Source organism: Apteryx mantelli, chromosome 1, assembly GCF_036417845.1.
Source record: "Apteryx mantelli isolate bAptMan1 chromosome 1, bAptMan1.hap1, whole genome shotgun sequence".
Lineage (NCBI taxonomy): Eukaryota > Metazoa > Chordata > Aves > Apterygiformes > Apterygidae > Apteryx > Apteryx mantelli.
In genome coordinates this window covers 101,467,289-101,493,135 of record NC_089978.1, presented here as the reverse complement: position 1 = coordinate 101,493,135, position 25,847 = coordinate 101,467,289, and the positions used below count along the sequence as shown (strand labels likewise).

The window sequence follows — 25,847 nt, the reverse complement described above, 5'->3', positions numbered from 1 at the left end:
ATAGCAGAAGGTCGCTTCATCATAGCAGTTGTATAAGCTTCAACATAATCCACTCATCAGTAATTAAATACTGTTAGGAAAAAACCCTCCATGCCAAAAATGTGAAGGACAGTCTCAGCTCATGAATAAGAAAGATGGAAGGGTGAGGGGAAATCAACTTACCCAGTTTCTTAATAGGAGCAGAACTTGGAAAATATTTTGAAAAAAGGAACCAAGAAAAGCTATCCAAAAATAAGACGAAGAGGGAAGGGAAGGGGAGGGGGGGAAAGGAAAACCTGTCTTTGACCAGAAGGACATCCTCCCAGGAGAAGTAACAGTAACCAAGAATGACACCAAGACAGAAAGGTGATGCAATACACAGTGCATTAAAAGCACAAAAGGCAGTGTCACGACAGCTTGACTGCAAGGTTTAAATCCTGTTCTAGTGTTAGGTTCTTAATAGGTCAATATAAGCAAGCCAGTCTCACAAGAATGCAAAGAATTCATTCACAAAAGACTAGTGCCTGACAGCACCTGACTAAGTCAATTCTGACCAATTTCAAAGTTGGACTAAACAGTAAGCAGTCCAGAATGACTGAGGCTGAAGCCTAGGCAAGAGAACACTTTGGGAAACACTAAGCTGAGAACCTGATCCATTTTGCCAGCAAAATATCTTGTAGAAATGAGATTACCGCACACATTTTGCATTAGAAGAACAGACAGGAATCTTGGACTCCATATGAACATGTTGCAGACCTTCACACTAAAACTGCTCAGCCAGATTAGAGTGAACTGATCATCACAAATCCTTCCTCTCAACCCTTAGGAAACCTCAGTATCAGAAGGACTGGGAGAAAAATTGTTTGGCCATTAGACTAGGAATGCATCTCACAGAGACCTAGGATAATCTCAAGCTCAAAACAGCAAGTCTTACACTTTTTCTTTTTCTTTTTTTTTTTTGGGGGGGGGGGGGGCAACACCTGACATATTGCTAGGATGACTATTCCCAAAACACAAGCTGTGAAATGACTCTCTCATTAATGGCCCAACAGTATAAAACAGCTTGATTTTCCATGAATTCAGAGTGATGGCCAAAAAGATCATGTGTTCTTTCAAGCATCAGTTCTTAGTATCACCTGCTTCCTGAGAAAGTTTAGGGAGCTCACGGTTCTTTAGTACATAATTATAAACTTAGTGGCATTCTCTGGCAATACCAGATGTCAACTCTAGAGACAGCAAACAGTGCTAGCAGGCATTCTGTGTGGTTCTGAATTATGGTACTCGTGGACCTCTATTCATTAGAAGGCCAACACCTTCTGAGCTGCATACCTGTCCAAAAGAAGCATCTGACAAGTCAACCTACAGTAAAACAGGGAATCCTCTCCAGCAGGATGGAAAGCAACTTACTTCTTTCTTCCTACTTTCACAGACCCATTCAGAGGAATGGTATCTGCCTGGAAAGTAATTATTACCTTATCTGATGGAAGACAGCTACACTGCTTCAAAATGGGTGAAGAAGCAACAACCTGAAGAGGTTCCTATTTCTCAGGAATCAGTTGCATCCCTAAGTGAACCAAGGATACAGATTGGGGGGGGGGGGGGGGGTCTGTGGCTACAACAACTGTCAGCTTGCATTTTTCTGCTTGAGCTTGAGACAATTCTGGGGAACTGAGGAGCACCCTGCAGACTCTTTCTGAGAAGGATCTAAACCTACCTCTGAAACATATAACTTGGTCCATTTTTGAATTCAACTGGAATAAGCCACTGAAAGAAAGTTCCTCAACACCAGATGGCTACAAACAGCAGTTTGCCAAAGAGAAAGCAAGTATTTGCATATGCTGATACGTGTACAAGAGGGATGTGGCACTACTGGAGCAAGTCCAGCGAAGGGCTACAAAGATGATTAGGGCACTGGAGCATCTCTCTTATGAGGAAAGGCTGAGAGAGCTGGGCCTGTTTAGCTTGGAGAAGAGAAGGCTGAGAGGAGATCTTATCAATGTGTACAAGTATCTGAAGGGAGGGTGTCAAGAGGATGGGGCCAGACTCTTTTCAGTGGTGCCCAGCGACAGGACGCGAGGAAATGGGCACAAACTGAAACACAGACACTTCCATCTGAACATGAGGAAAAACTTTTTCACTGTGAGGGTGACAGAGCACTGGACCAGGTTGCCCAGAGAGGTGGTGGAGTCTCCTTCTCTGGAGATATTCAAAACCCGCCTGGATGCAATCCTGTGCAATGTGCTCTAGGTGACCCTGCTTGAGCAGGGGGGTTGGACTAGATCTCCAGAGGTCCCTTCCAACCTCAGCGATTCTGTGATTCTGTGAAGAGCAGCCTTAGTTGTATCTCCATCAGGAATGTGAAGTCCTTCACAGACAGAATACCTGTTGTGGAGGTCCAATGTTTGATGCCACTTACGCTTATGGCACATCAAGAGTGCTAATTTGCTAATCACAGCTGTAAAGGCAGAAGTGAAAATTCACTTGCTAAAAGCAAGAATATGTATTTCTACCTGGATATTACTTATATTTTCCCACTGTGCTTAAGGAAAATGGAACCGGATAGATGACAAGTAAGGCAGATGAGACAAGGAATCAAAAATACATGACTATCTTGGCAGTCTCCCAAAACTGTCTATTAACTGCAAGTACCTTCTTACTGTTGGTTGAATGACAGGTTCAAAAGCCTCTGAGTGGAAATAGATAGAGAACTCCACACAATGGAACTCTGAACATCAAAAATACTGTAAAAGACACATGAAGAATCTCTGGTCATGACAGAAATAAGAAAATTATGTATTCACTGATTATTCTCCTGGCAGTCCTCCCTTGCTGAGGGCATCCAAAGACACCAGAGCCATCCCAGACAGCTTGGACAGGGCAGGACAAGGACAATATCCTGATTCTGAAGATAGAGGTCCAGAGTTACCTTTGTTTACCTTTGCTTTCCTTTGTGTGAAGGATCTCTGTCCACACGAAAGAACATGCACAGGAACAGTACTAATGCCAGACTGCCATGGAAGGATAGTAGTGAGTCATTTGTTAGTACATGCCTTGGATCAAGAAGGTATGGGTCCAACCATGCTTTTGTCAATTTGACTTCAATGTTCCTGGCCTTTCCTGTTTAAGCAGTTATTTTTTTCTACTCTAATATCCTTAGTTGCACTGTTCAAAACAAATGGCAAATTGACATTCTGCTACTATATGCCTTCATCTAGGCAGTAAGATCAGGATTTGACAGGTAGACTGGTCAAAGGAATTTTTCTCTCACAGGTAACATAGGACTAATACAGTTATTTAGCTAAATACCACCCAAAGAGAAAATGAGAAGGTGAAACTGCAAGCAGGATCTACCTAACAGAGAATCTGGCAGAACACTACACCAGGCCATTAAGAGACTGAAGTTCTGCTTTCACCTTTCATGTGTCAAGCACGAAAGGAGAGCAAGGTCTAAAAAACATCCTCTAGTCGAGTCTCAAGTGACTGTATGCAATCATGTTATAGGTATGCTTGCTCCTGTGAAAAATGTGAAAGACAGGATTGTAAAACTTAAGCATAAAAAGGATCACGATCTCAACAAAACAGAAGAGATTCAGCATGCCCAAACCAAAAACAATTACCAATGAAGAGTAATTTACATACACTGGAAATTGCTTATAGTAACCAAGCTGTATATTTCATTGCACTGTTTGCTTCATGAAAGAGATTTACCAATGGAAATTAAAAAAAATAATTCATGATTGTAAAAAAATTCAGTAATTTGTTTTGTTACATTACTATTCATTGAAAACTTGCCTCAAAATATTACATATTCACATTGTGCTTGATTAGTGACTTGGAAACAGAAAGTGATGTTACAACCAATAAAAACATTTGAACAACTTAAGCATTCTTATACCAACAGCCCAGCTGTACAAGAGACAATCCAAATTTGTAATTTTAGCCACATTACTAATTTTAGAAGTGTAAAATCCTTTTATACTTACTTAACACTGTAACACTGAAAGTGACTATCTGGATATTGAGGCTGATACGGTTCTTGACCCAACACTGTTCCAAACCACCACGCATCATCAATAATGGATCGGAACCTGTCAGCTACAGCAAAAAAAAGCCCGCTCATATATTTTACTAATAAGAGCTATGTAACTATGCTTCTTATGCATGTAATCAGAAAACTTATGATCAGGATATTTCAGTTTAAAGTTCTAAAAATACTAACATTCAATAAAATATGAGACAACCTACGATGCAAAAACAAACCAAAAATCCCCCAAAACCCACAAGTTAAAACCACAAATGCTAGAATCTAAATATGCTTGCTCCTTCAACTATAAAACAAGAAAAGACTAGAATTGCAACATCTATTTCAAAGGCTGTATCTTGAATCTATGGAAATCCCTCCTAAATGCCCAGTACAGCAATTGGTAGTTTCAACTTTCAAACAGGCAAAGGGATCATACCTAACAGAGGGCCCTTCAAAATTACAATCATCTAGCATTTAGTATATTCAGCAACTAGCCAAGGACAATTTTTTGATTTCAAAATTGTTTAGTCAAATACTTAGAATAGAAAACTGACTTACAAGCTTGCCAGTTTCTTTGCCGTGCTTCATCATAGAACTGACGCAATATAAGGAAATCGATAACATCCGGCATATCGTGGTATCTAGATAAAAAGAAATTGCTTTCATGCATGTAACTTTAAAAGCTTCTTCTAAAGCCCTAAAGGAATGCATTTCTGAATACTTTTTCAGGAAAATAAAGATTCACATACTTGATGGAAAATGATTTGTCCGTATGTTTTCCAGTGGCATGATCTATAAAAGCAAGCTTGAGGCAACACAGTGTGGGAGGACCAACTTCATATCTAATTCCAACAATTTTTACCAACTCCTGATCCTACAGGTAAAAATGAATAGTTTCATGAAAGTATTATCTCCTGTGTTATGCACAAAACTCTTAATTTCACATAAATTGCACCCACATCCAAAAAGTCAAAAATATTAAAACCGTATGCAAGATTTCAATAGAAGACAGCCTTTCAAACTCAGCAATTTTAAGACAGCTATTTATATTCAGGCTTCCCACAGGTAAATGAAGACTACTAATATTGAACTCACAATGTCTTCAAGGCAGTCTTACCCTAAGGACTACTTTTCTCCACGGCTCCTTGTGTGGATTCAGTTCATAAATGTTATTTCTTCTAACAGCTTCAATGTAAGCTTCATGCCCTTGTCGAAAATATATTACCTTTAAAAGCAAAAAAACAACAACAAAAAAAGGAAAATGTTTAAATGTTTTCCTGTATTAAATAACTATGCTAATGTGCAAGTAACAAGCTTTTAAAAGAGATTTAATAAATATTTTTACCTCATCGCCCATCTGAGGTACAAATGGAGATCTTCTAAGAGCTGTGTCTGTTATCCAAACAGGAGGATGCCAGTCATATGACAATTCCGAGTTTATTGGCTGTGTTGGAGCATCAGCCTTCATATTTAATAAACAGTAAAATTAGATCAGACATATTCTTGGCATGACATCAAAACAACTTGTTCAGTTTTAATTGGCCAGACAAATTTAAAGTTATGAAAGACTAATGTACATTTCCAAAACCTATTACCAAAATTCGTCTAAGACTTTGTTTTGGTTCTAACTATATTTGTAGTACCCACATGAAGTATTCTTTTCCCATATGAAGATCTGAGCAAGCAAGGTAACTATTATGCAGATCACAAGAACCAAAGCTTAGAGTTTAGACGGTATTCTCAGTGACTAATTAAAAATCTAACGAGCTGCAAGAAGCTATTTGAAGATGAAAAGTTATGAAAGATATTGCATAGTCATTATGCACATTAAGAAATGAAGTACTTGACAACATACATCCTCATTTCACTCCATTCTGGAGGCAGACAAGTTAATCCTGCCCATCCAGAGCATCTTAAAATAGAGATACAACCAAACTCTTTTGAAGCAACATTAACATAATATCAAAGTGGTAACATAATCAAATAATCCAAGTACTTCTTCAGTAAATAGCCATATTAAAACAATTCCAAATCTATTGTTTTATGAAATATCTGGAAGAAAGTGGGGTGGAGAGAAAACAAATACAAAAATTATCTGAAGCACTCAAAAACATTCTGTTTGTCTATAGTTATGGTACAAGACAGCCAAGAATATTTTTATTTATTTTACTAAATGATCTAAGAACAAAATTCAACCCAAGTATCAACGTACATCATAAAATACAGTGATTACATTCCACAAGTCTTCAGAAAAAATACATTATTTAAAACCAGATAACAAGGTTTTAGTCTGATGCTCTGTACATTTATTTAATAATCAAGTTTCTTCCTTCAAAAACAACAGCTTTTTGAACCCTTTTTATTTGAAAATGGAAAAGGCCTTCATTGGGAGTGTAGATCCTTCCATACAAATCAGTAGGTATCTTGGATTTGGAATCTTCTCAGATTAAATAAAGGCACACTGTATGTAAAGTAAGTCTCAAAACAATTCAGCCAAACTAAGATTTGCTGTTGCTTTGAATATGCTGCCAAATGGTGTACAGAGCATGCTGAGTTTTCTAAGAGGTATTTAAAGAGAGCGCTAAACTACTGAGTCCTATATTTGGATAGATTTGTACTTTCAAAGCTCTGTAGAGATGATATTAAATAACAATTAATCTATTTGCTTGTAAGATTTCTTTACCAACACTACTACATAACTATAAAAAACAGTAGAACTATTGTCTAAACTAAGTTAAAAATATTTTTGTATATTAATAGCTATCAAGAAGGCAAAAAAACAGCAAGAAATCTTACATTATTTGTGGAAAAGCAGAATCTATAGACTAATACTAGCAAATCAAACATCAACAGAACATGGGAATTTTGAAGAAGCTGAAACCTGTGGTTTATTTTATGACAACTATTATTAGAGAAACCAACATCCTTATCCAATAAAAGGCAAAGCCCACTGGTTTATAAGAGTTTCCACTAAAGAGGTCTGAAGCCTTAGAGAGAACTCTATAAGGAATAAGTGAGTAGAAGGAATCAACTATATAATACCTCCTCCTGCTTTTTTGGTTTTGGCTTTTTTCTTCTTTTTCTTCTTCTTCGCCTTGGAGGAGATGATTTCTCTGCTGATACCTCATCTTCTGAAGTACTGCAATATCTGATAGCTTTCCTTCGAGAAGTCCGTACAGGAGGCTGTAGATTAATCCCTGCATCAGCGATCCAGTCAGAGTACTTACTTGAAGAATCACTGTCCATGTGGTGGGGAAAGCAGACAGAAAAGAAAAATACAAACCATGGAATCAAGTGGTCATTGTGGATATTTCAGAATGTTAAGTTATCTTAGGCAAATATTTGCAGGTTATTGTTGAAAAAAGTATCAAAAGAAGGAAAATTATTTTGAATTGTTGTAACAATTACTTCACCTGATGTTTATCCTAGCTTTTTTAAGAACAAAATAATGCAAAGTATATGTTTTTCCAAGAAAAGTCAAGTCTAGTGAATTCTAAAATCACCAATTTTATTGAAGAATGTTTTATACCAACAAGTTTTGGGGCCAATTAGGCGTCTTCCTTAAAGGACACACAAGCCACATGTGACGTAAAGTCTTTAAAAACAGCTATACAAATCTCATAGGCACATTTTTGCTTATACCTAGTAGTATTTACTAGTTCTACTACCTAGTAGTATTTATTAGTTCTACTATTGGAGTTTTAGAAAAAATATCTAGAAAGCTATATTGAAAAACTATAAAAATTTAACTATAACTTCATTTTTAAATAAAAAGACAATGCTATTCATCAAAATTAAGATGTTTTTCTGTTTAAGATCAAAACATTTTCATAAAGGCAAACAACTGACTGTTGCTGGGTTCTTCAGAAAAAAACAAACAGAATAAAAACCAGTACCAAAAACATTTTCTATCTTCTTTTTCCTTGTCACCTATCAATAAATAAAGTATTTAAAACTACATTAAAAGACAGCAGCATTTTTGTGAAATGGAACACTAAAATGAAGCAATGTGACAGTATAGATTTTTTCAAATAACCTACAGTATATTATTACTTATGAATCATGTTAGAACTTCTTTATATCTTTCATTTACCAAAATTCAAGCAAAACTCGTGACAACAGAAGTTGCATTTTTTTCTTTACCTAGAACTATTCCTGTTGCTTTTCTTGTCACTTTTCCATTCTTCCTCTTCATCCAGTGAGCCAGAGCCTTCACTTTCTTCAGCTTCCTGAATTTAAAAAGCATAATTCAGTATCAACCCTGAAGTTTTTCATAAAAGTTTTAATGATTTTTAAACATAAAACACATTATTTTTCATGCCTGCATATTACAAGGTTAGGAAGAAATTTGTCTGGTTAAAAAAAGTTTTTAAAATAAAAATCAAATTAGCTCTTTTTTGTAAATGATTTCAACTTATCTAGTATTAACTTCAGGAGTGCACTATTAGTCAACAAAGCAACAGTCCCTGCCCCATCATATGGGGGTGCTGTTTTTCACTAATCTAAATTCACATTCTTTGCCAGAACAAACTGACTGGTGATTTTATGACTGCTTCGAATTGCAGACTTATGATGCTCTGATTAAGTCACGTAGAACATACAGTAAAACCTAGCTCACCAGAACGCAAAGGAAGAACTAAAAGTTCTAAAAGGAACAATTTAAAGAAAACTATCACATCTTCCATGTGCACCCACATGGGTATATCCTGTTACAGAATTAACACTTTGCAAATTTTTATTTTCATTAACTATTTATACAAGTGAGGATATGATAATTTTTCTGATTTTAGTATCAACTGATTGGCCAAGTAGTAACTGGGTATTTTCAAGCATGTATTTAAATGTAAAGCTAAGTAAATAAGCAGTCAAGATATCAAAATATATTACAACTTAGTTTCCTCCTGGCTGTTGCTGAACAACTCATTTACATTTACAACTCATTTACATTAAATGAGTTGCTGAACAACTCATTTAAACTTCATGTTTAAAACCTGTTTTCCATAAAAGAAGTCACTGAATATAATACATTGCTCACGTCTCAGGTTCCATGTTGTCAAATAAACAAACAAACAAACAAACAAAATTAAAATGAAACAGTATTTGGCTTGCAACCTGAAGTTTGATACCGTTTGAATTAATCCTCCTGATAACTAACTTACTCTGGCAAACTGATAAACTTAACAGCTTGACTAAGAATAATTGTGTGCTATTCCTCCTCGTCAAATCATCCTGTTCATACAGCACATTGGATGGACAGTATTCATTAGGTCTTTTTTTTTTTTTTTTTAATATATTACCATTTTTAGGATTAACACCCCCTCCACCCCCCAAGCATCTTTTTTCTTACATTTACCACCAAACCCTGACTTCTTACAGCCTTATTAGTTTTCTTGTTCTTTATGGACCTCACCTTCATAAGATACAAAAAATTTCACAAATTGATTTCTATAGTTCCTCTGACATGAGAAGCTGGTATAATACTCGTATTACAAATGGGGAAATTAAAGCACAGAAGGATGGATGTCAGAAGATCTGAAATCACTTCTTCAAAACTATTTAAGCACATGTAGTAATTACATGACACTGTGCGTAGCTTAACTGCAGTTTGAGTGCTTTGAATTTCTGTCAGGTGCCAAAAGTCTCCTGACAACTCCCCTTCCACCCTATTCCCGAAATAAACTTTTCATTAATTTTTTCTTAAGTTTTTTTTTTTTTTTTAAAAAAACACGCAAAAATTCTTTATTAAGAGGCTAGGAGGAAAAAGTCCAGTTCCACAGAATATCATTCTTCAACTGTCTTACAGAACTACCTTCTCAACTCTTGAAAATCTCCCATTTTATTCAGCATTCTTCATTCTTATTTACCAAAATAAAAGACAAGTCTGACAGACAAAAGCCCTCTTCCATACACAGGCCCATCTGAATGTATGGCAACCTTCCCAACCTCTTCCACTCCTTTCCTCCTTTCCCAGTTTGACACTCTCTTCCCTTGCATCCAAGGCAAAGAAACACAAGTGCAGGGCAGTCCTATCACTCACATCTATTACAGCATCTGACACCAAAGCAGGCAAAATGTCCTGATACCCACAGCAGAAGTTTCATCTGTGAAATTCTGAGCCAGGGCTAGGCCAGTATAAACAGACTGTTAAAAGAACTGCATTACCAGACTGTAACAGTGTTTTATCAAGCATTTGCAAATTTTCCACAATTTCAGGTATGTGTGCAGGAAGATTTGGAAGTGTTTTGCAAAGAACAACAAAAAGCATCTAAAATTCAAATTTTCATTTAAGCTAACTTTACAATCGTACATTAGATTTTTGCCTCAGACTATCGTTTAGCCATTGCTAAAGTGACAGGAAAGATTTGCTGTCATTACTAAAGCTACTGATAACTAGGTCTCAGAAGTGTCTCAATTTACGCTAATAATAATGATGTTTATAGAAATACTTTCTCTGCTAAGAATTTTTTTTTTTGAGAGAGAGAAAGAGAAAAGGCACATTTTTATGAAGCTTCACTTTTTCCAGGAACTTGAGTTCTAAATACAGAATTCAAAGAGAACTTACTTGCTCTATCAAGCCAAAGCAGTCATCTCTTTCCTCAACAGATGAATCAAGCTGTTCAATGTTATTCCGTGTTCGGTAGTTTGGATATTTGCGTCTACGCCGTCTACGCGTAGATTGTATTAATGAAGACTCGGAGTCACTCTAATTTATACAAAAAGCGAAAGTAAAATGTTACAGAAAAATACACACATAGCAAACTTCTTTTTGTAGGGGTGGAAGGGTGTCTAAAAGCACTGCTGAACGTAAAAACTGAAATGGCCTTATCACATAGTTCCTTTTCACAATAAATAATTTTACTGTAAGCCATTAGCTTTAAATTTCAATTTCCTAATTTAAGATTTAATAGTAGTGTATGAAGAGCAATTTCTTAGAACAACTATTAATGACAGGTCCATTCAAATTACCTGACGAATACTAAATATTTAACGAATCAAGATATGAAAGGAAACTGCCCACAAATGTAATTCTGAGAGGGCCTGAAGTCCTTGACTTCTCCCAGTTAAGGGTATCATCCAGTATAGTTTTTGCATTGAGTTGTTCTATACTGCAAGATAGAGTGAGTCAGGTCATTATCTATAAACAGTACAACATCCAATTTTTTGTTTTTGAATTTATCTTTTCCAAAAACAGAAAATGGAAGAAGTACTCAAAATGGGACAATCCTGAAAAAGTTAACTATACACAAAACATTCTCATCTGAAGGTGCAAGAGAAAAGCAAAATAACCTATAACTTTCCTTCTTCAAACATAGGATCTTGAACAGTTTCACTTGTCTCAATTCTTTAGCACGTACCTTCAAAAAGTGTCCTTGATACCTTAACTACCTCTTACAGTGCAGTAGAGCCCGAATGGCCTGAAACCGACCCTGCCTTCAACAGTTCTACCAAGTATCTTAGATGGAAGGAGCCAAGGCTCCCTGAAACTCCAAGTATTCATAAAAATCTAACCTTGTCCTGCACTAAGAAGTAGAAGCAGAACCAGCAAGAACCCCTGAAGATAATATCCTCAGAAGAGTGTTCTGATTCTTACAGGCATGATTTGTTCCTATCACAGGCAGAGAATTCACCTTTTCGTAGAAGTTGCCACATACCTTTTCTGATGACTGGAATGACTTTCCTTTCTTCTCTGCTGCATAAAGATCTTGCTCCTCTTCTCCTTTTGCAATTCGATATTCTTCCTGCTTCCTACAAGCAAATTATGAAAATCTAATTCTGCATCTATTTAGATGATACTTAAGTTCAACTGAATAGCCACAGATCTGTTCTCTTTAAAAGCTCTTTATAAAAAAATCCTAACAAACTAATTCAAAAGAAGGCTTCTCATTTCCAGATAGAGTGAAGAAGCTGAATATTAAAGAAAAGGCTTTCCTCACAAGACAGGCAAACATCAGAATATAATAAACTTTTTCAACAACATTTTAAATTCATATTTTTCCTTTTGTAATCATTCTACCTCCAAGAATTCAACACTGGGAAAGCTGTGTAAAAACTTTTTCATAGACATGGCAGCACATACGGCTGTATGATCAAAATGAAATATTTACCTATCCATATTGCTTCTCCTTTTAACAGGTGCGTAGTGATAATACTTCTGAAAGCAGCTGACTGCTTCTGCACTGAAGAACCTCTGCTGTTCTCAAATTCACAGTACAGTTCTTGGCTTCAGCCTATCAAGTACTCAATGTTGCTTCCGGTCATAACGAATCAGAAGTAGCTCACAACAAAGTCTCACAAAAGCATAATCTTTCTGACCTCATGTAAATGAATTTAACCTATATCCCTTTATTCTGGAATAAGTGAGAATCTAAGGAATTTAGCTCTCTTAAGGTAACTCAGAATACTGAAATACGTGAGAATAGCTCTCTGCTAAACTAACATTCCATCCATGTTTGTTGAATGAACTTTTCAATTAAGTTTTAAGAACAGCTGAAATAAAGTGAATTATTTTTCAACTTGTACCACATATCTATTTTAGTTCAAGTGTGATAAGACTGGTTTTAAAAATAACAGTAAGATATGTTCTCTGTAGTATTACCTGCAATCTAATAAGTTGTCTACACACCTTAGCAAGGTTGGTGGTATTTCTGGTACAACAACTCTTCGCCTCCAAGCTTGAAGGTCTCGCTCAGTAGCCATCTGACTTCGTGGAGCATTCTGATGCATCTGACGCACACCTTCAACTTGCCCACTACGCCGCAGACCAATATTTGGAGGAGACTGGACTTCTAAATTTGGTCTTCTAAAAGAACCTAAAATATACAAAAGGTGGGGGGGGGTTGTTGTTTTTTTTTTTAAACAGACTACACAGAACAGGAACTTTGTTCTTATGAGAAATAAAAAAGTAACAATTTTCCATATTTTTATCCTCACGTTCATAAACATGTGTCCAGTAATCGCATTCAGGAAATGATCTGTCTTGTAATAAACAGACTGGGACTACAGGTATGTTTTTAAAATGGTTATTTCTATTGCTACCTTAATATACTGAAAGCACACATAGAATCATGGGTGCTTCTCTGAATTTTTTTCAGGCAGTTCTGAAGCTAATCAAGTTATAAAAGCACTTTTCCTGGAGTTGTGCTTATGTAATCAAAACTGCAAAGACACAGACTAGAAGAGTGTCTGACTTAAATCCGTAAGGGAGATGGGACCCTAGTTTTAATAATGGTAAATATTTATTTTTGCAGACTTTAGAGAAATAACATTTATAAGAACCACATTGATTTTTGAATAATGTGCATTTACTCTTAAATATATAGCAGTCTAAAATAAATTTAATTAATGCTTTTGAAAAGAAAGAGTGGAGGAGTTTATTTTGTAATTTAATCACAGGAGTAGCAGTTTTTAACCAAGAAAAAAAATCTTAACCAGACATCCCCATTTTAAGGGCATCTTAGTGTCCAAAACAACATTCGAGTTAAAACCTGTTTAAAATATTTCATACCATGTAACAAAAATCAAGATAAAATAAACACCAAGGTATTTATTGGGAAATATTAACCTCTTCTAGGTGTTCCTTCTCCATTTTGTAGACCACTTGAAGAAGGTTCTTGATCTGCTCCAGTTCTTTGGTCTTCTTCTTCTTGTAACTGAATCACACCATCAAGAATGAGAGGCTCCAAGCCTTGTTCATCATGATCAATTACCTGTTGGCCTATAACTTGTTCAACCACTTCTCCATCACCTTGCAAGTGTAATACAAATCACAAATAAAATGAGTGGGTTTAAGTTATCTAATCGACTACAGGAAATGATTTAATCTCATCAATCTCATCACATTGAAATGTGTTCAAAAATTAAACAAAATGAGAACAATTCTGGAAATGACTGAAATTACTTATTACTAATGAGACACAGAGTCTAAAAACTATAAACATAGCCTATGCATATCAGCTCCAGCAGAAAAAAAATAAAAATTAAGACACCTCATTTGAATCACCTTTTTTTTTTTTTCTTGTTTAAGTAGTATTTACTTTGTGACCTTTCAGCATCTTTAATGGACATAGATATGCATTAAAGCTGTAAGCATACAAGAAAACAATGGCAGTTTTAAATCAGTTATGTCTTCCCATTCAGAATTACCACAGTAATTTTAACTTCTAGATGTAGGTCTTTAGCGATACTGTTCTTACTTGTTGCTACATATCCAAGTTGAGGAATCAAATGTTCATCTGCAAAATTCTCTCTTCCTGGCACCAATCTTTGATATTTGGTTGGATGAGGGTTTCCATCCACATCTACTAAGAAGGGAGGGGGCATGAGATGAGGAGCCTGTTGAGTCTGCTCATCTAGGACATAGTTGTTAGAGTCTCGAATAAGTGGTCGATAGTCAGTGTGGAAGAACATCTGATCAGGAATCTAGAAAGAAATGAAGCTTGTATGTTGTCAACTTGAAAAAAAGAATATGCTAAAGAACATGAAAGAAAAGGTTACACTAATTCATGTATCTGAAATCACCTTAAAAGGTAAAAGAAAGCTTAAGCTCTCACTGGAAAGAGATGTAACTACTCTAAACCTGTAGGTGTGTTGGAATACTCATCTTTGAGAGACCTTTTATCAGGCAACAAATGTTTTTGGAAAACAATAAACCGAGGTAACTTAACGCAGAAGCATTGTTCTATACTTAAAATTCACTAGAATATTTTACATCCTACTCTTATTTCCATGCAATTAAGCAAATTTGTTTTGTTTCCATGCAAGGAAATCAATTTCTAAAGTTCAACATAAGTTCTCAAAGTTGATTTCTTTCTTAATTATGTAATGTTCATCAGAAATAAATTTTCCTGCAACTGAAACAATTTGTTAAATCCATGCAACCGAAGAAAAACAGTGTTGCACAAGTATTAGATCATAGTCAGAATCTTTGCTCCTGGCAACGCCGAGCAAAATGAAGAGAATGAGTTTCAATTTAGGCTGAGAATCTAGTAAGGAAAAAGGCAAAAACAAAACAAAACAAAACAAATACTTTAAAATAATAAACATGTAGTTACCATTGCAACTTGAAAGAAAACTGGGAGAAGTAAAGAGCATAGACCAGAACTGCACTTTTGAGAGTTATTTCAAGAACATACAAATACATATATTTATCTAAACAGAAAGGAAACACAGGCTGCTACATTCAAAAAAAAAAAAAAAAAAAAAAAACACATCCCATACATTTTGAAATCAGTAGTGTTGTATGCATATTTACTTTTGCTTATTTTAATAAGACTGTCACAGTGAATTTGAGTTTGAAAAAGCAAAGGCCTAAAGAACTGCAAGTTCTGATAATGAAAATAAAACACAGCAAATTATTAACACAGAAACTGTCTGATTTTTGCTAATTCAGTAGCAGAGCAATGAACTTCATGATACATTCCAATCTTAAGACATTAAACTACTTTGAGAAGTTAGGAATAAAAGCAACTTTGATGCACTGAAAAGGTTTTTAAAAGATGTATTTAGAGTCTTAAAGCTTTAATGATTGCAAGAGTTAGTACAGATGACATTAAAATATGTTATTAAAATGTAAAACAAATCAGTTCATGCTAGCCTAGTAGAGTGGGGAATCTCAAACTAAATATTAGGTCACTTATCACAAGGTTAAACAATTAACATGCAAGTTAGCTGCTGGAAGATGAAAATGTGTTACAGAAGAGCTCTTGCGAGCTATTCCCAGGGGAATTTTATGACACTTTTTCCTGCCACGCCAGAACCATGAGCGTAAGAGAACTCACAAACATCAAAAAGTCAGCTTTATTTAGATCCCCTCCCTCAGAGAAAACTCTTTTTTACCTGACATATTAGAGGAACAAAGTGAATTAATCTAACAACTTCACTTAGAAACTTTAACAGTTCTAATAGAAAGTTGAACTTACCTTTTCATAAGGATGGCTACAGCCAAAACCAAATATCAGCAGATGCCCATGAGAATCTGTACATGCAAAATGCTGCCCATCTGGTGAAAATTTACAGTCAAAAACAGCACCGTGTCCTTGGCCTTCAATCTAGATTGAAGGAAAGAAACTCAAGATGACTTTTTCAGACTTTTTTGAGCAAACAACAATACAGCAACATCAAAAATTAATTACTCATGCACCTCTTTGTGCTTTAACTGGAGTACTTTCTATTATTTTAGTTCATTTCATTTCTCTTGATATGTTAATGTAAGGCCTGGATCATACGATTTTAAAAGATGCACTAATGGTTATGATGGTTATGGAAACCTACTTAAAAAAGAGGCTTTTTTTTTTTTAAGATGTCACAATTTACTTTTAAGCAGTACACTAACCACCATATACTGATTTTGTTAACTACCTTAAACAAAAAGCACAGGGAATCTTAAAACCAAACAAAAATCACTTCCCTGCTGACTATATTTAAAAGTGCAAATGATAAGCTATCAAATGGAGTGAATGTCATACAGGAGCTCTCCACAAGAACCACCCCACACCACTAATGCTTACTGTAATAACATTTCCATTTTTAAGACTTTCGAGAATATAAATACTGTTCCATATGACTCTTGAAATGACGGTCTAAAACAGGACCTTTCAATCTTTTTAGCTGGTACCTCACCTCAGTTAAGAAAAAACAATTACTATGAATTAGGTGCAGAAAAAAAAAACAGCCTTTAGCAGCAAAAAGACTGGATCAACAGGTGAAGTCAGACTAGCTCAAATACTGACCACAACAAAAGGAAAGTCCTGCTTTCTTCCTTCATCCCTCCCATTCTTCATTACCTGACTACAGACTCTCACAACTCATCTTCCTTGTCTCAGAAGCTCATCAGACCATGCTGAACTGATTTGACTCACCAGCCCAGGAGAAAACTAGCCATGGGAGGATGGGGAAATACTCTTCTGTCAGGTTAGTGAACTGATTCAGCTTCATAAAGGGTCCAGTGAGACACACCTGATTCAAGGCACAGTATGGAAGCAGGCGGCTGGGAGCAGACAAGGGAAGCAGAACCCCCTTTTTCTGTAGCACTAAGCTGTTAAACTCTCATGGTTAAGCTGCAACTACAGTTGTTATAACCAAGAAATTCAGTCTGTCTGTTGAGCTTTTACCTTTGAACTCATGACTCTTGCTGGTTTTGGTCAAATTTTCTGGGTGAGGAGGCGAGGGAAAGATACACACTTGGTGACACAGTAATATCATAATTATTTAAACTAGTACCTGAACATACTGCTGCATCTTGAGAAAAAGTGAAGAGTTACCAAAAAAAAGAAAGTAGTCTTACCATGTTAAAATAATGCTCTGTTTTCGTGCCTTTTGTAATGTCCCATATAAAGATGTTGCCATCATGACCCGCAGACAACATAATCCTGGAATCAAAAGGATGGGTCTCCAAGACAAATACTTCATCTGCATGCCCCTAAAATTCAAAGTTGCAATTCACATGCAAACAGAGGAGAAATCCAAATTAACAGGGCATTTACACTAGAGTCCTAAAGCACTGTACCATCCTCTCCTCGCTCTCAAGACTTTTGGAAAATAAGACCCCTATAAGCTGCCTCCAAAAATCTAAGGACTTTCAGAAACTCCACAGCTTTCCATAGCATATTTATCTGGATTGCTACCTTTACAGTTAGAGTGCCACAGAACAGGTAGGGTGAAAATCCAGGCAGCCAGAGAGACCATATCATTCTAAATTTAATCACTTCCTAGATTCAAACAAGGAGATAAACAACTTTGTAAATTTGGACCTTTTTTTTTTTCTTCCAAATGACAATAAACTACTAAATTGGTGAGTATTATTATTCTACAGCAATATGAAACTTTTGTTTCAGGAGAGGCAAGTTCAACACAGCATCTAGGGAAGGTTTGTTAAAAAAAAACAGAAGGAAGCAGTTAGTTTTGGTTTAAAAAAAACAAACAAAACAAAAAAAAAACAAAAAAACAAACAAATTCTACACTCACTTTACCATTCACATAGAGCTTTCAAGACAAATCAAATCTAATGATCAACTCAGCATGCACATGTCACTGCAATTCAAGGAAGACTATCTACTTTAAAAAGCACATAAAATTACATACCACCAAATGATGAAGCAACTGCCCTGTACAGGAATTCCAAACTTTGAGCAGATGATTATTCACAGCCGTAACAACATAGTTATCATTCTGGTTCCAAGCTATCATGGTTACTTTAGGCTTCATAAATTTGTCTTCTTCCGAAGATGAATCACTACTTTAAAAGAGTTGTACAGGTATGAGATATTTTGAATTAACCCATTTCAATCTCAAATACAGAAAAACAACCTGTTTTCCAGGATTAAGATCAGACGAAAGGAAGGGACATTAGGAATTAAATTTACACTGAAACTTTTGTCCATTAATTTCATTTTTTTGAATAATTAACTATAGCGCAAATCTGTACTTCTTGGGTTTGAATAATTTATACATACAATTTTTGAAAGAGGAATAGTTTAGAAAGAAACAAAATTCATCAAAAATATTATTAAGGGAATAATGATGCTATCACAGAATTAATACTTATGCAAGCACTTCTACAATAGGATATCCTACTTTATTTTTCTAAAATTGGTCAGCTATGCAAAAGTGCACAGAATATATTTCCCTCAGGAATCAGCTCAAAGAATATCAATAGCCTAGACTTTAGGAAAGCTGAAACTCCCAGAAGTCTGATCCCAAGAAGCTCAAGAAACTTGGGGCAAGAATATCAATTTAAGTGAAAAATCCAGAATTGAAGATTTCTAGTGTACTTATTTCAAAGGACATTGTAGCCTCCTGCCCATTTGAAATGTAGGACAAAAAGTATTTCTTTTTTTCATGGATTCTTGTCTCTTCCTACAATGAGCATCACAATATAATTCCTTCTTAAATCTGGACTTTTTAAAGCCAACAGCTTTCCAAATAATTCTGTTTCAGAAGCTAATCTCTACAATACCTAGGCATTTTTTGTGATTCTCAAAATAAATGCATTAATACTATGACAATATTTTTTATTAACCTTAATCTATTTCCTCTTGTTTCTCTCCCAAAAATACATTTGTAGGATACCATATCACTCCCTCTCAGCATTTTAGTCAACTAAAGGAATCAGGCTTTGAGATATGCCTTCACGTAACACTATTTCCCATGTCAATTAGTACTCTCTTCTACACTGAATCTTGCTGAGGTATACACTATTATAATTGTACATATTATCCCAGAGAGATGTCACAGTAAAGTTTCAAGTATTTATACTTTCTTATTTCTATTAAAAACACATCTGTTTTTTTCCACAGGTGCACCACACTAATAGCTTGCAATCATCTTCTGATCAACTAGTACAACTAAGTATGAGTTTTTAGGTATCTAATCAACTCCAAATTCATAACAAAGTTTCTGCTTAGTCTCCACAAAGACGACCAAGCATTTTGTATTACTGAATCTCACCCAGCATTCATGTTTATCCAGTGCGATATAAAATCCCGATCTTCATCTGTAATGACACTGTTCATACTGCATGCCACCAGCATATTTTATTAGCATACTTTTTAAAAGTGCAAAAGAATCAATAAAAATAGTTTGCAAGATCAGCCCTTGGTGAAATCCACTGATTACCTGTCATCATCTCTCCTGGAAAGAGCCTATCATCTACCTTATTTTTGCTAACCCAAAAAGTTTCTCTTCTAACATCACATCAGCTGCCTTACAAAAGTCCAGATAGAGAAGAGCTACTGCATTTTCTGTTAACTTTTTCCTTGACAGAGACAGATAATGTAGTTAATTTGGCAAAATGTACATTTGAAAGCTAAATAAGTATTACTGATATATTTATTCAAGCACAGGCAAAAATTTAAGAAGCTATTATTATCATTGGAACATCATTCTTTCTCCCTAAAGTAAAGATCACACCACTTAATCATAATATTGTGAAGACTCATTCCAATTTGATTGTAAGAAAGTGTGCTTGATGACTTTTTCAAACTTTCTGACTTTATGCAACAGACAAAAAGACAACAGTTCATCTACCCTGGTAACTGATCAGCCATATCCAACAAAATACTCCTCCATTCTGCTTGTTCAAAACGCCAGATTCGAGCTGTTCCATCTCTGCTGCCACTTATGAACCTTGAAGAAATTAAAAAAAAATAGTTACAGGTTCTTCAAAAGAATTTCTATTTTAAAGAATTTTCAATCACACATACATAAACACACAATTTAAAACATTACAACGAAAGACTGATAAACATGAAATCTTCAATCTGTGCTTAAGAGAGGGTTCTTTACAGTGCCCTGTGCTTAACCTTCTTTCCAGAAGCCTAGAGGGAATTTCTCTGAACTGAAGCTGAACACAGTTGTCAACAGGTAAATCAGAGAAGCAAGTCTCAAAGTTAAACTCATTTCACAAGAACTTTATCACCAACTCTTTTTCAATTACAATATTTTAATTAAGGTTTTTAAGCAACCCATTCTGAGATTGTAGATTATCAGATACTGATCATTCATATGTAGTATCAAGGACAGCTCAGGTTAGTAAAGCTTGACAGGTTCCCACCCACAGCAGGGCATAGAAAAGACCACCAGTAGGGGTTTTTGTTAAGATAACAAGCTGTAAATCACAGTGGCTCAGGTTCCATTTCATAAACTGCTGAACTATCAGTACAACAGAATGGAAACTCCTTAAGAAAGGAACTGAAATACTATCAGACATCCAAAGATAAGTCTCCCTTGTCCACAAATCACAATCCTCAGTCATACAGCTGACATACCTTCCACAGAAAAAAGTTGTATGCTGGATATGTCATGACTATGCTCTGATTTTGTTATGATTCATTTTAGTAATAATTTAAAATCCTAAATATCTTCCATAGAAAGTGTTACCAAGCAAAAGTGCAGACGTGTTTTGCTCATTTTTCACACAATCTTTAAAAGGTAATCCATGCAAGCGTGATGGATCAGCACAACACAATGGTGTCAAACACAAGTATAATTGTAGAAAAACATATTTAAAGGGAAGACACCTATAACTTCCAAACCAAACAGGTTAGTGTTCTCAGTCATGACTATCTTGCTTTCAAAAAAAAAAAAAAAAAAAGGACCCAATAAAAATAAAGCTGTAGCTTATGGCTGCATTTCAAGTATGGGTCAAGATTTTTAAATGAATCTACACAGCAAACACTTATTTTTTTCCCCAAATCAGCTGCACAATGTTGTTAAATCCATTTGCTTAAAAAAATAAAATAAAGTATGCTAAAAAATGAAGAAAGATTAGAACTTATTTCAGACCATTTGTGTTGGATTTTCCTGCTTCACTTTTTGATCTAATACTTGCTGAAAATGAGAGGGAAGGAGGGGGAAAAAGGAGGTTTATGAAGCCACTAACAAGACAGGTCTATTTTTAATAAAAAAGAAAGTGGTAATATTCCTCCATATAGTAAAAAGCCACTTAGTTGAAAGAGATTATCTAACAAAGATTAATAGAAAGCTGCGGCATACAGCTGAAATTTAACTATACTCTCCTGGATTAGTCCGAGTTCCACATAAGTAAAAGTCTGCATAAGTAGATTTTGCTTACTGGAAATCTCCAGGTGAGAACAATAATACATTCTTAACTCCCCCCAAAATTTGTTTGTTTACGTTGAGTATCTTTCAACATACCTATTACCATTATTAGAAAACTGAATGCTGTCAACTTTGTCCTGTAAGAAGAAGGTAAAACATGTTAGAATTTAGATTTTTAAACAGGAAATATGTTTCTGACAAATCCGAGAGGATGAAAAAGAAATTTGTAACTTCTAGCAGTTTTAACTGCAGGATGAACCAAGCCCAAAGCCTTACCAGAATTCACTAACCTTTAATAACACATTTAAAATGCAAGTTTTAAACAACGTCCCACTTAAACATGATGTACTGAGAGATAAAATAACTGTTTACTAATAACTTGGCAATTAACTACTTTTTGAATCTAATTGAATGCGTACTTCCAATATTTTAAGCCAACTATAATCTAGAAGAATGTTTCTCCTACTCCTACTTATACAGTCCTTAAATACACAATTAGTTATTCATTTTTATCACAGTAAAAACACTAGGAAAAGTAGACAGCACACCCAGCTTAGATTATCTAGTGCTGAAAGTTCTCTCCACAGACAATGATATGGCTTAATCAATACATACTCTATAACATGAATGGTTAAAGTGAGAGAAAACATTAGAGAAAATGTATTAAGGCAAACAAAATTAAGAAACAAGGTGAGCGTTTGAAGAGCTGCCCTTGAAAGAGCTTTAAGGAATCATTTAAATCTAAATTCTCTGTAGTAAAACTAAAAAGCGGGGGAGGGCTCTGACAGCCCCTGTACAATATAACAAAGACAACCTAATAGTATAAAATTCTGGAGAACTTTAAGCAGTCTTGTGTTAAAAATATACACCTGGCAGAAAAACTGCCTTTACATACCATATAAGGAATCATCTCCCCAAACCACACTGGCCTATGACCAGAGCAATAGTAACAGACATAAGGTATGTTATCCAGTAACCTAAGACCCCTACAAAAAGTAACTTTATGTGCTTTGATTTTTCATCTGAAAGCACAAACACCACTCTTCAGTACACACTTCTCTCTAATTTTAGAAGAGGTCCAACCTTTAAAATTTAAAACTATGATTTATGAATTTAGAAATCATATGTTTATCTGACTGGCCGTCTATTCCACAGAAGCCGTACAGCTAGATTCACTGCATCAAAAGAGTTATCCCCTAGGTGAGGGATGAACAGAGGTCTTAAATTTTGTCATTACATGATACAAACTTCGTACCTCGCATTCAGGTATCAGTTTTCTGTATCCTAGTTGTGTGACCCTCCCTAACTCAAACCTGTATCATCTCTATACTCTACTGTACCACTCAATGAAATCTTGCATAGCACAGCAAATTAAGAAAGAGTATGCTTCCTGGCTTAAGTTCTCTGACGTTACTAAATACAGAGGGCAGAGAACTGGTTCACTAAATGATAAAAATTACTATTCAGAGCAAGATTATATCACATTACCAAATACAGTGATAAGAAAAATTGTAAGAGAAAGTTAAACTGACAAGTTACAGGGGAAAAAAAACAAACACGAAATTACGCAAACATAAGGACCCAGATCATATTTACAGGAAGATTCACTGTACTGTTCTGAATGCATAAAAGATGTGTTAGGATCGCCCCTAAAAGACTTTGTGCATCAAATGCTGAAAAAATTGTGACAAACTTCAGCACATGAATATAAGCCAAGTTTACTTTAGCTTTTTAAAAAGACAGAATCTGCTAGACTAAGGTACAAAACCCAAAGATGACAGTAGTTTAGCTAAGAAGTTCTCTCCCTAATAGGTATCTGTTATATCAAGAGAGCAAGTAAAGAGAGATACCACACATTACCATAATGCATATGGGAGAAAGACACTAAACCAGCAAGGTGACTTACTACTTAGAAAGTATAAAGTAGCTTGCACTGTCAACTATCTGAACACTTTCAATAAAGGCCAAGATGAACAGAAGTACAATTCTGGAAATTCAATTCCCATTTAAGATTTAACACAAAACGTGTCGAAATGGAAACATCTGAGTAATAAAATCCATCTTCTCAGAATATGTACTTTCTGTATACATGATATAATAAGTAGCTATATGCACTTGTGCCATAAATGAAAGCAACTGTACAAGTGACATGCTTAAATTTAGAGGTATATGATATCAAGTTAAAACAGTGTAATTCTAAATGTCCTCAATACCTTCCATCTATTAAAATGGCCAAGTCACATTTTGAGTCTACTGGCTAAGATTCTGTACAAGTTTTAAAAATATTCAATAAAAGAACATTATTACAAATCCACTAATGATATTAACTTGCAACTTCAACACTACTTTGAGCAACTAACTACTGGAGTTAACAGTCTTACTTACAGCATGACTTTCCAATTCAGCTATTTTCTCAGGTATTTCAGAGCCAAAAAAATACATCCTGATGACATGGTCAGTACTGCCAGTTGCTAAAAACATACCACCTAAAAATCAAGCGCAATTAAGCTAATACATATGAAATTAAAACAGATCATCAACATTTCTCAGATACCTAGACAAAAAAAAAAGTCTGAAGACTGTCAAATTTCTTATGGTCTTCCACTGCTATACTGATGTGGAATGAAATCCCCTTCTCTCCTTCCCAAAAGCTTTCTCAGACATACTAAAAATGCAGAGTCACATTCAAAGTTACAAAGATGTAAAAATACACAATTAGGGGAATGCTGAAACACTTAACATTATTAATTGTGCACAGGAGCAATTACAGAGAATATGGCTAGTCATTGTTATCTAGACGATCCTTTTACTGTAGCATACATGTTATTTGTGGCAGGCAAATCACTTTAAAAAAAAAAGGCATATTTATAGATTCATTTATAGATTTTTCAGTAAGAAGGTATCTTTATGACTATTCCTGTATACAGTCTGGCATAGAATCAGGAACTATTTTTGGTAGCCACTGCCACTCCTGTTGACTGTGGTATATTAGAGAATAAATTCTGGGAAACCCTAAATGTTATGCTAAGGAAAACCGTAACATTATACTATGGGGTTAAACAAATATAAAAATCCAGTAAAGAGGGCTAAAAAGTAAACAAGCATCAGGTGATTTTTACTTCTGTAAAGCAGCCAATGCAAATGGAAAATAGTATCACTTAGCTTACAGTGAAAGATGGCTAAACTAAGTCAAGTCACATTATCTTAAATTTGTCATAGGCTAACAACTCACATATATACAATTACATACTATACACTGGCTGTTTTTTGCATATTTTTAAGCTGCCATTACCAGACTGTTACATAGACTCTTCACGGGGAAGGAGGAGAAATCACAATGCTAAAAATCAGTTTGTATATGACTTACCTACACTGAACGAAGAACAAAGCATCTGGACCCCTGGTCTAGGTTTCTCTGTGAATTTCACTGGCCGATTGCTTAAAAAGAGAAGTTGCTTGAAACAGGACATGCCACACAAAACTTAGCTTTTATCAACCTTTTAGAACATAACGGTATGTTTCTTCAAAAACATTTACATAACAGCCACTTCTTAAATACATACAGTAACATCTGTACATCTTGTATGGGAGATGACAAATGTAAAGTTTACCTCTTTTCAAAATGAGTGTGTATGCACACACAAGTGATATTTAAAGCTCACATACACAGCATTTTGCAGAAAAAGTCATAAGCTGCTATTACCTAGCAAGGATAACATGACACATTAAAGAATGTGTATTCTCTCTCATACTTCAGCATGATTTACTACCTCCATAACATATCCACAAGTGCAGAACTAGTACCCTCACATCGTAAAACTCCAACGGTACAGAAAATAAGGTCTACTGGATACCATATTACAGAATGCTTTGGAAATCTGTAAAATTTTGCAGTGCAGAAAATTAAATACAAGTTTTAGAACACTGTGCAAATGGTGATTTAAAAGACTGGTTGCCTGTTCTGAAAATGATGTCACGTCAGCTGGAAGAGTACATACTAGAATCTTATATAAAGTAGCTACTTAAGAATAAGAACTACACTAGGGAGAAAATCCAGCACACCCTGTGCCATTTAAAAGTATTGTAGGTTTCTATTCATTACTCTTCTGCTTTTCAATTCTAGTGTTTTCTGTTTACCAAAGGAAATGTTTAGAATTTCAGTAGAAGAATGATTTCTCATCTATGTTTGTATGATAGAAGGTACAGAAATTCAGATCATGAGAATTTTGTATTGAGAACTACTGATGATTAAGTCCAGACAAACTTATTCAAACAGTGTTTGCATCTC

The 25,847-nt window shown here is 35.2% G+C and overlaps 1 protein-coding gene across 2 annotated transcripts in view; it reads right to left on the bottom strand.

The window, feature by feature from the left end:
• The window catches only part of BRWD1 (bromodomain and WD repeat domain containing 1), a 67,942-nt gene that overhangs the window by 32,117 nt on the left and 9,978 nt on the right, over nucleotides 1-25,847 (bottom strand). The window contains exons 10-28 of one of the 2 annotated variants that reach the window (XM_067298558.1): nucleotides 24,927-24,997; nucleotides 23,945-24,045; nucleotides 21,656-21,696; nucleotides 20,027-20,125; nucleotides 18,083-18,236; nucleotides 17,286-17,420; nucleotides 15,922-16,050; nucleotides 14,197-14,422; nucleotides 13,566-13,748; nucleotides 12,627-12,813; nucleotides 11,656-11,749; nucleotides 10,566-10,706; nucleotides 8,147-8,232; nucleotides 7,046-7,241; nucleotides 5,349-5,465; nucleotides 5,121-5,228; nucleotides 4,753-4,877; nucleotides 4,562-4,644; nucleotides 3,963-4,074 (exon numbers count right to left, since the gene is read on the bottom strand). In XM_067298558.1, coding sequence (XP_067154659.1) covers nucleotides 3,963-4,074; nucleotides 4,562-4,644; nucleotides 4,753-4,877; nucleotides 5,121-5,228; nucleotides 5,349-5,465; nucleotides 7,046-7,241; nucleotides 8,147-8,232; nucleotides 10,566-10,706; nucleotides 11,656-11,749; nucleotides 12,627-12,813; nucleotides 13,566-13,748; nucleotides 14,197-14,422; nucleotides 15,922-16,050; nucleotides 17,286-17,420; nucleotides 18,083-18,236; nucleotides 20,027-20,125; nucleotides 21,656-21,696; nucleotides 23,945-24,045; nucleotides 24,927-24,997 — 2,388 coding nt within the window. The remainder of the gene's footprint in view (nucleotides 1-3,962; nucleotides 4,075-4,561; nucleotides 4,645-4,752; nucleotides 4,878-5,120; nucleotides 5,229-5,348; nucleotides 5,466-7,045; nucleotides 7,242-8,146; nucleotides 8,233-10,565; nucleotides 10,707-11,655; nucleotides 11,750-12,626; nucleotides 12,814-13,565; nucleotides 13,749-14,196; nucleotides 14,423-15,921; nucleotides 16,051-17,285; nucleotides 17,421-18,082; nucleotides 18,237-20,026; nucleotides 20,126-21,655; nucleotides 21,697-23,944; nucleotides 24,046-24,926; nucleotides 24,998-25,847) is intronic. The other variant, XM_067298564.1, reaches the window with a different exon arrangement.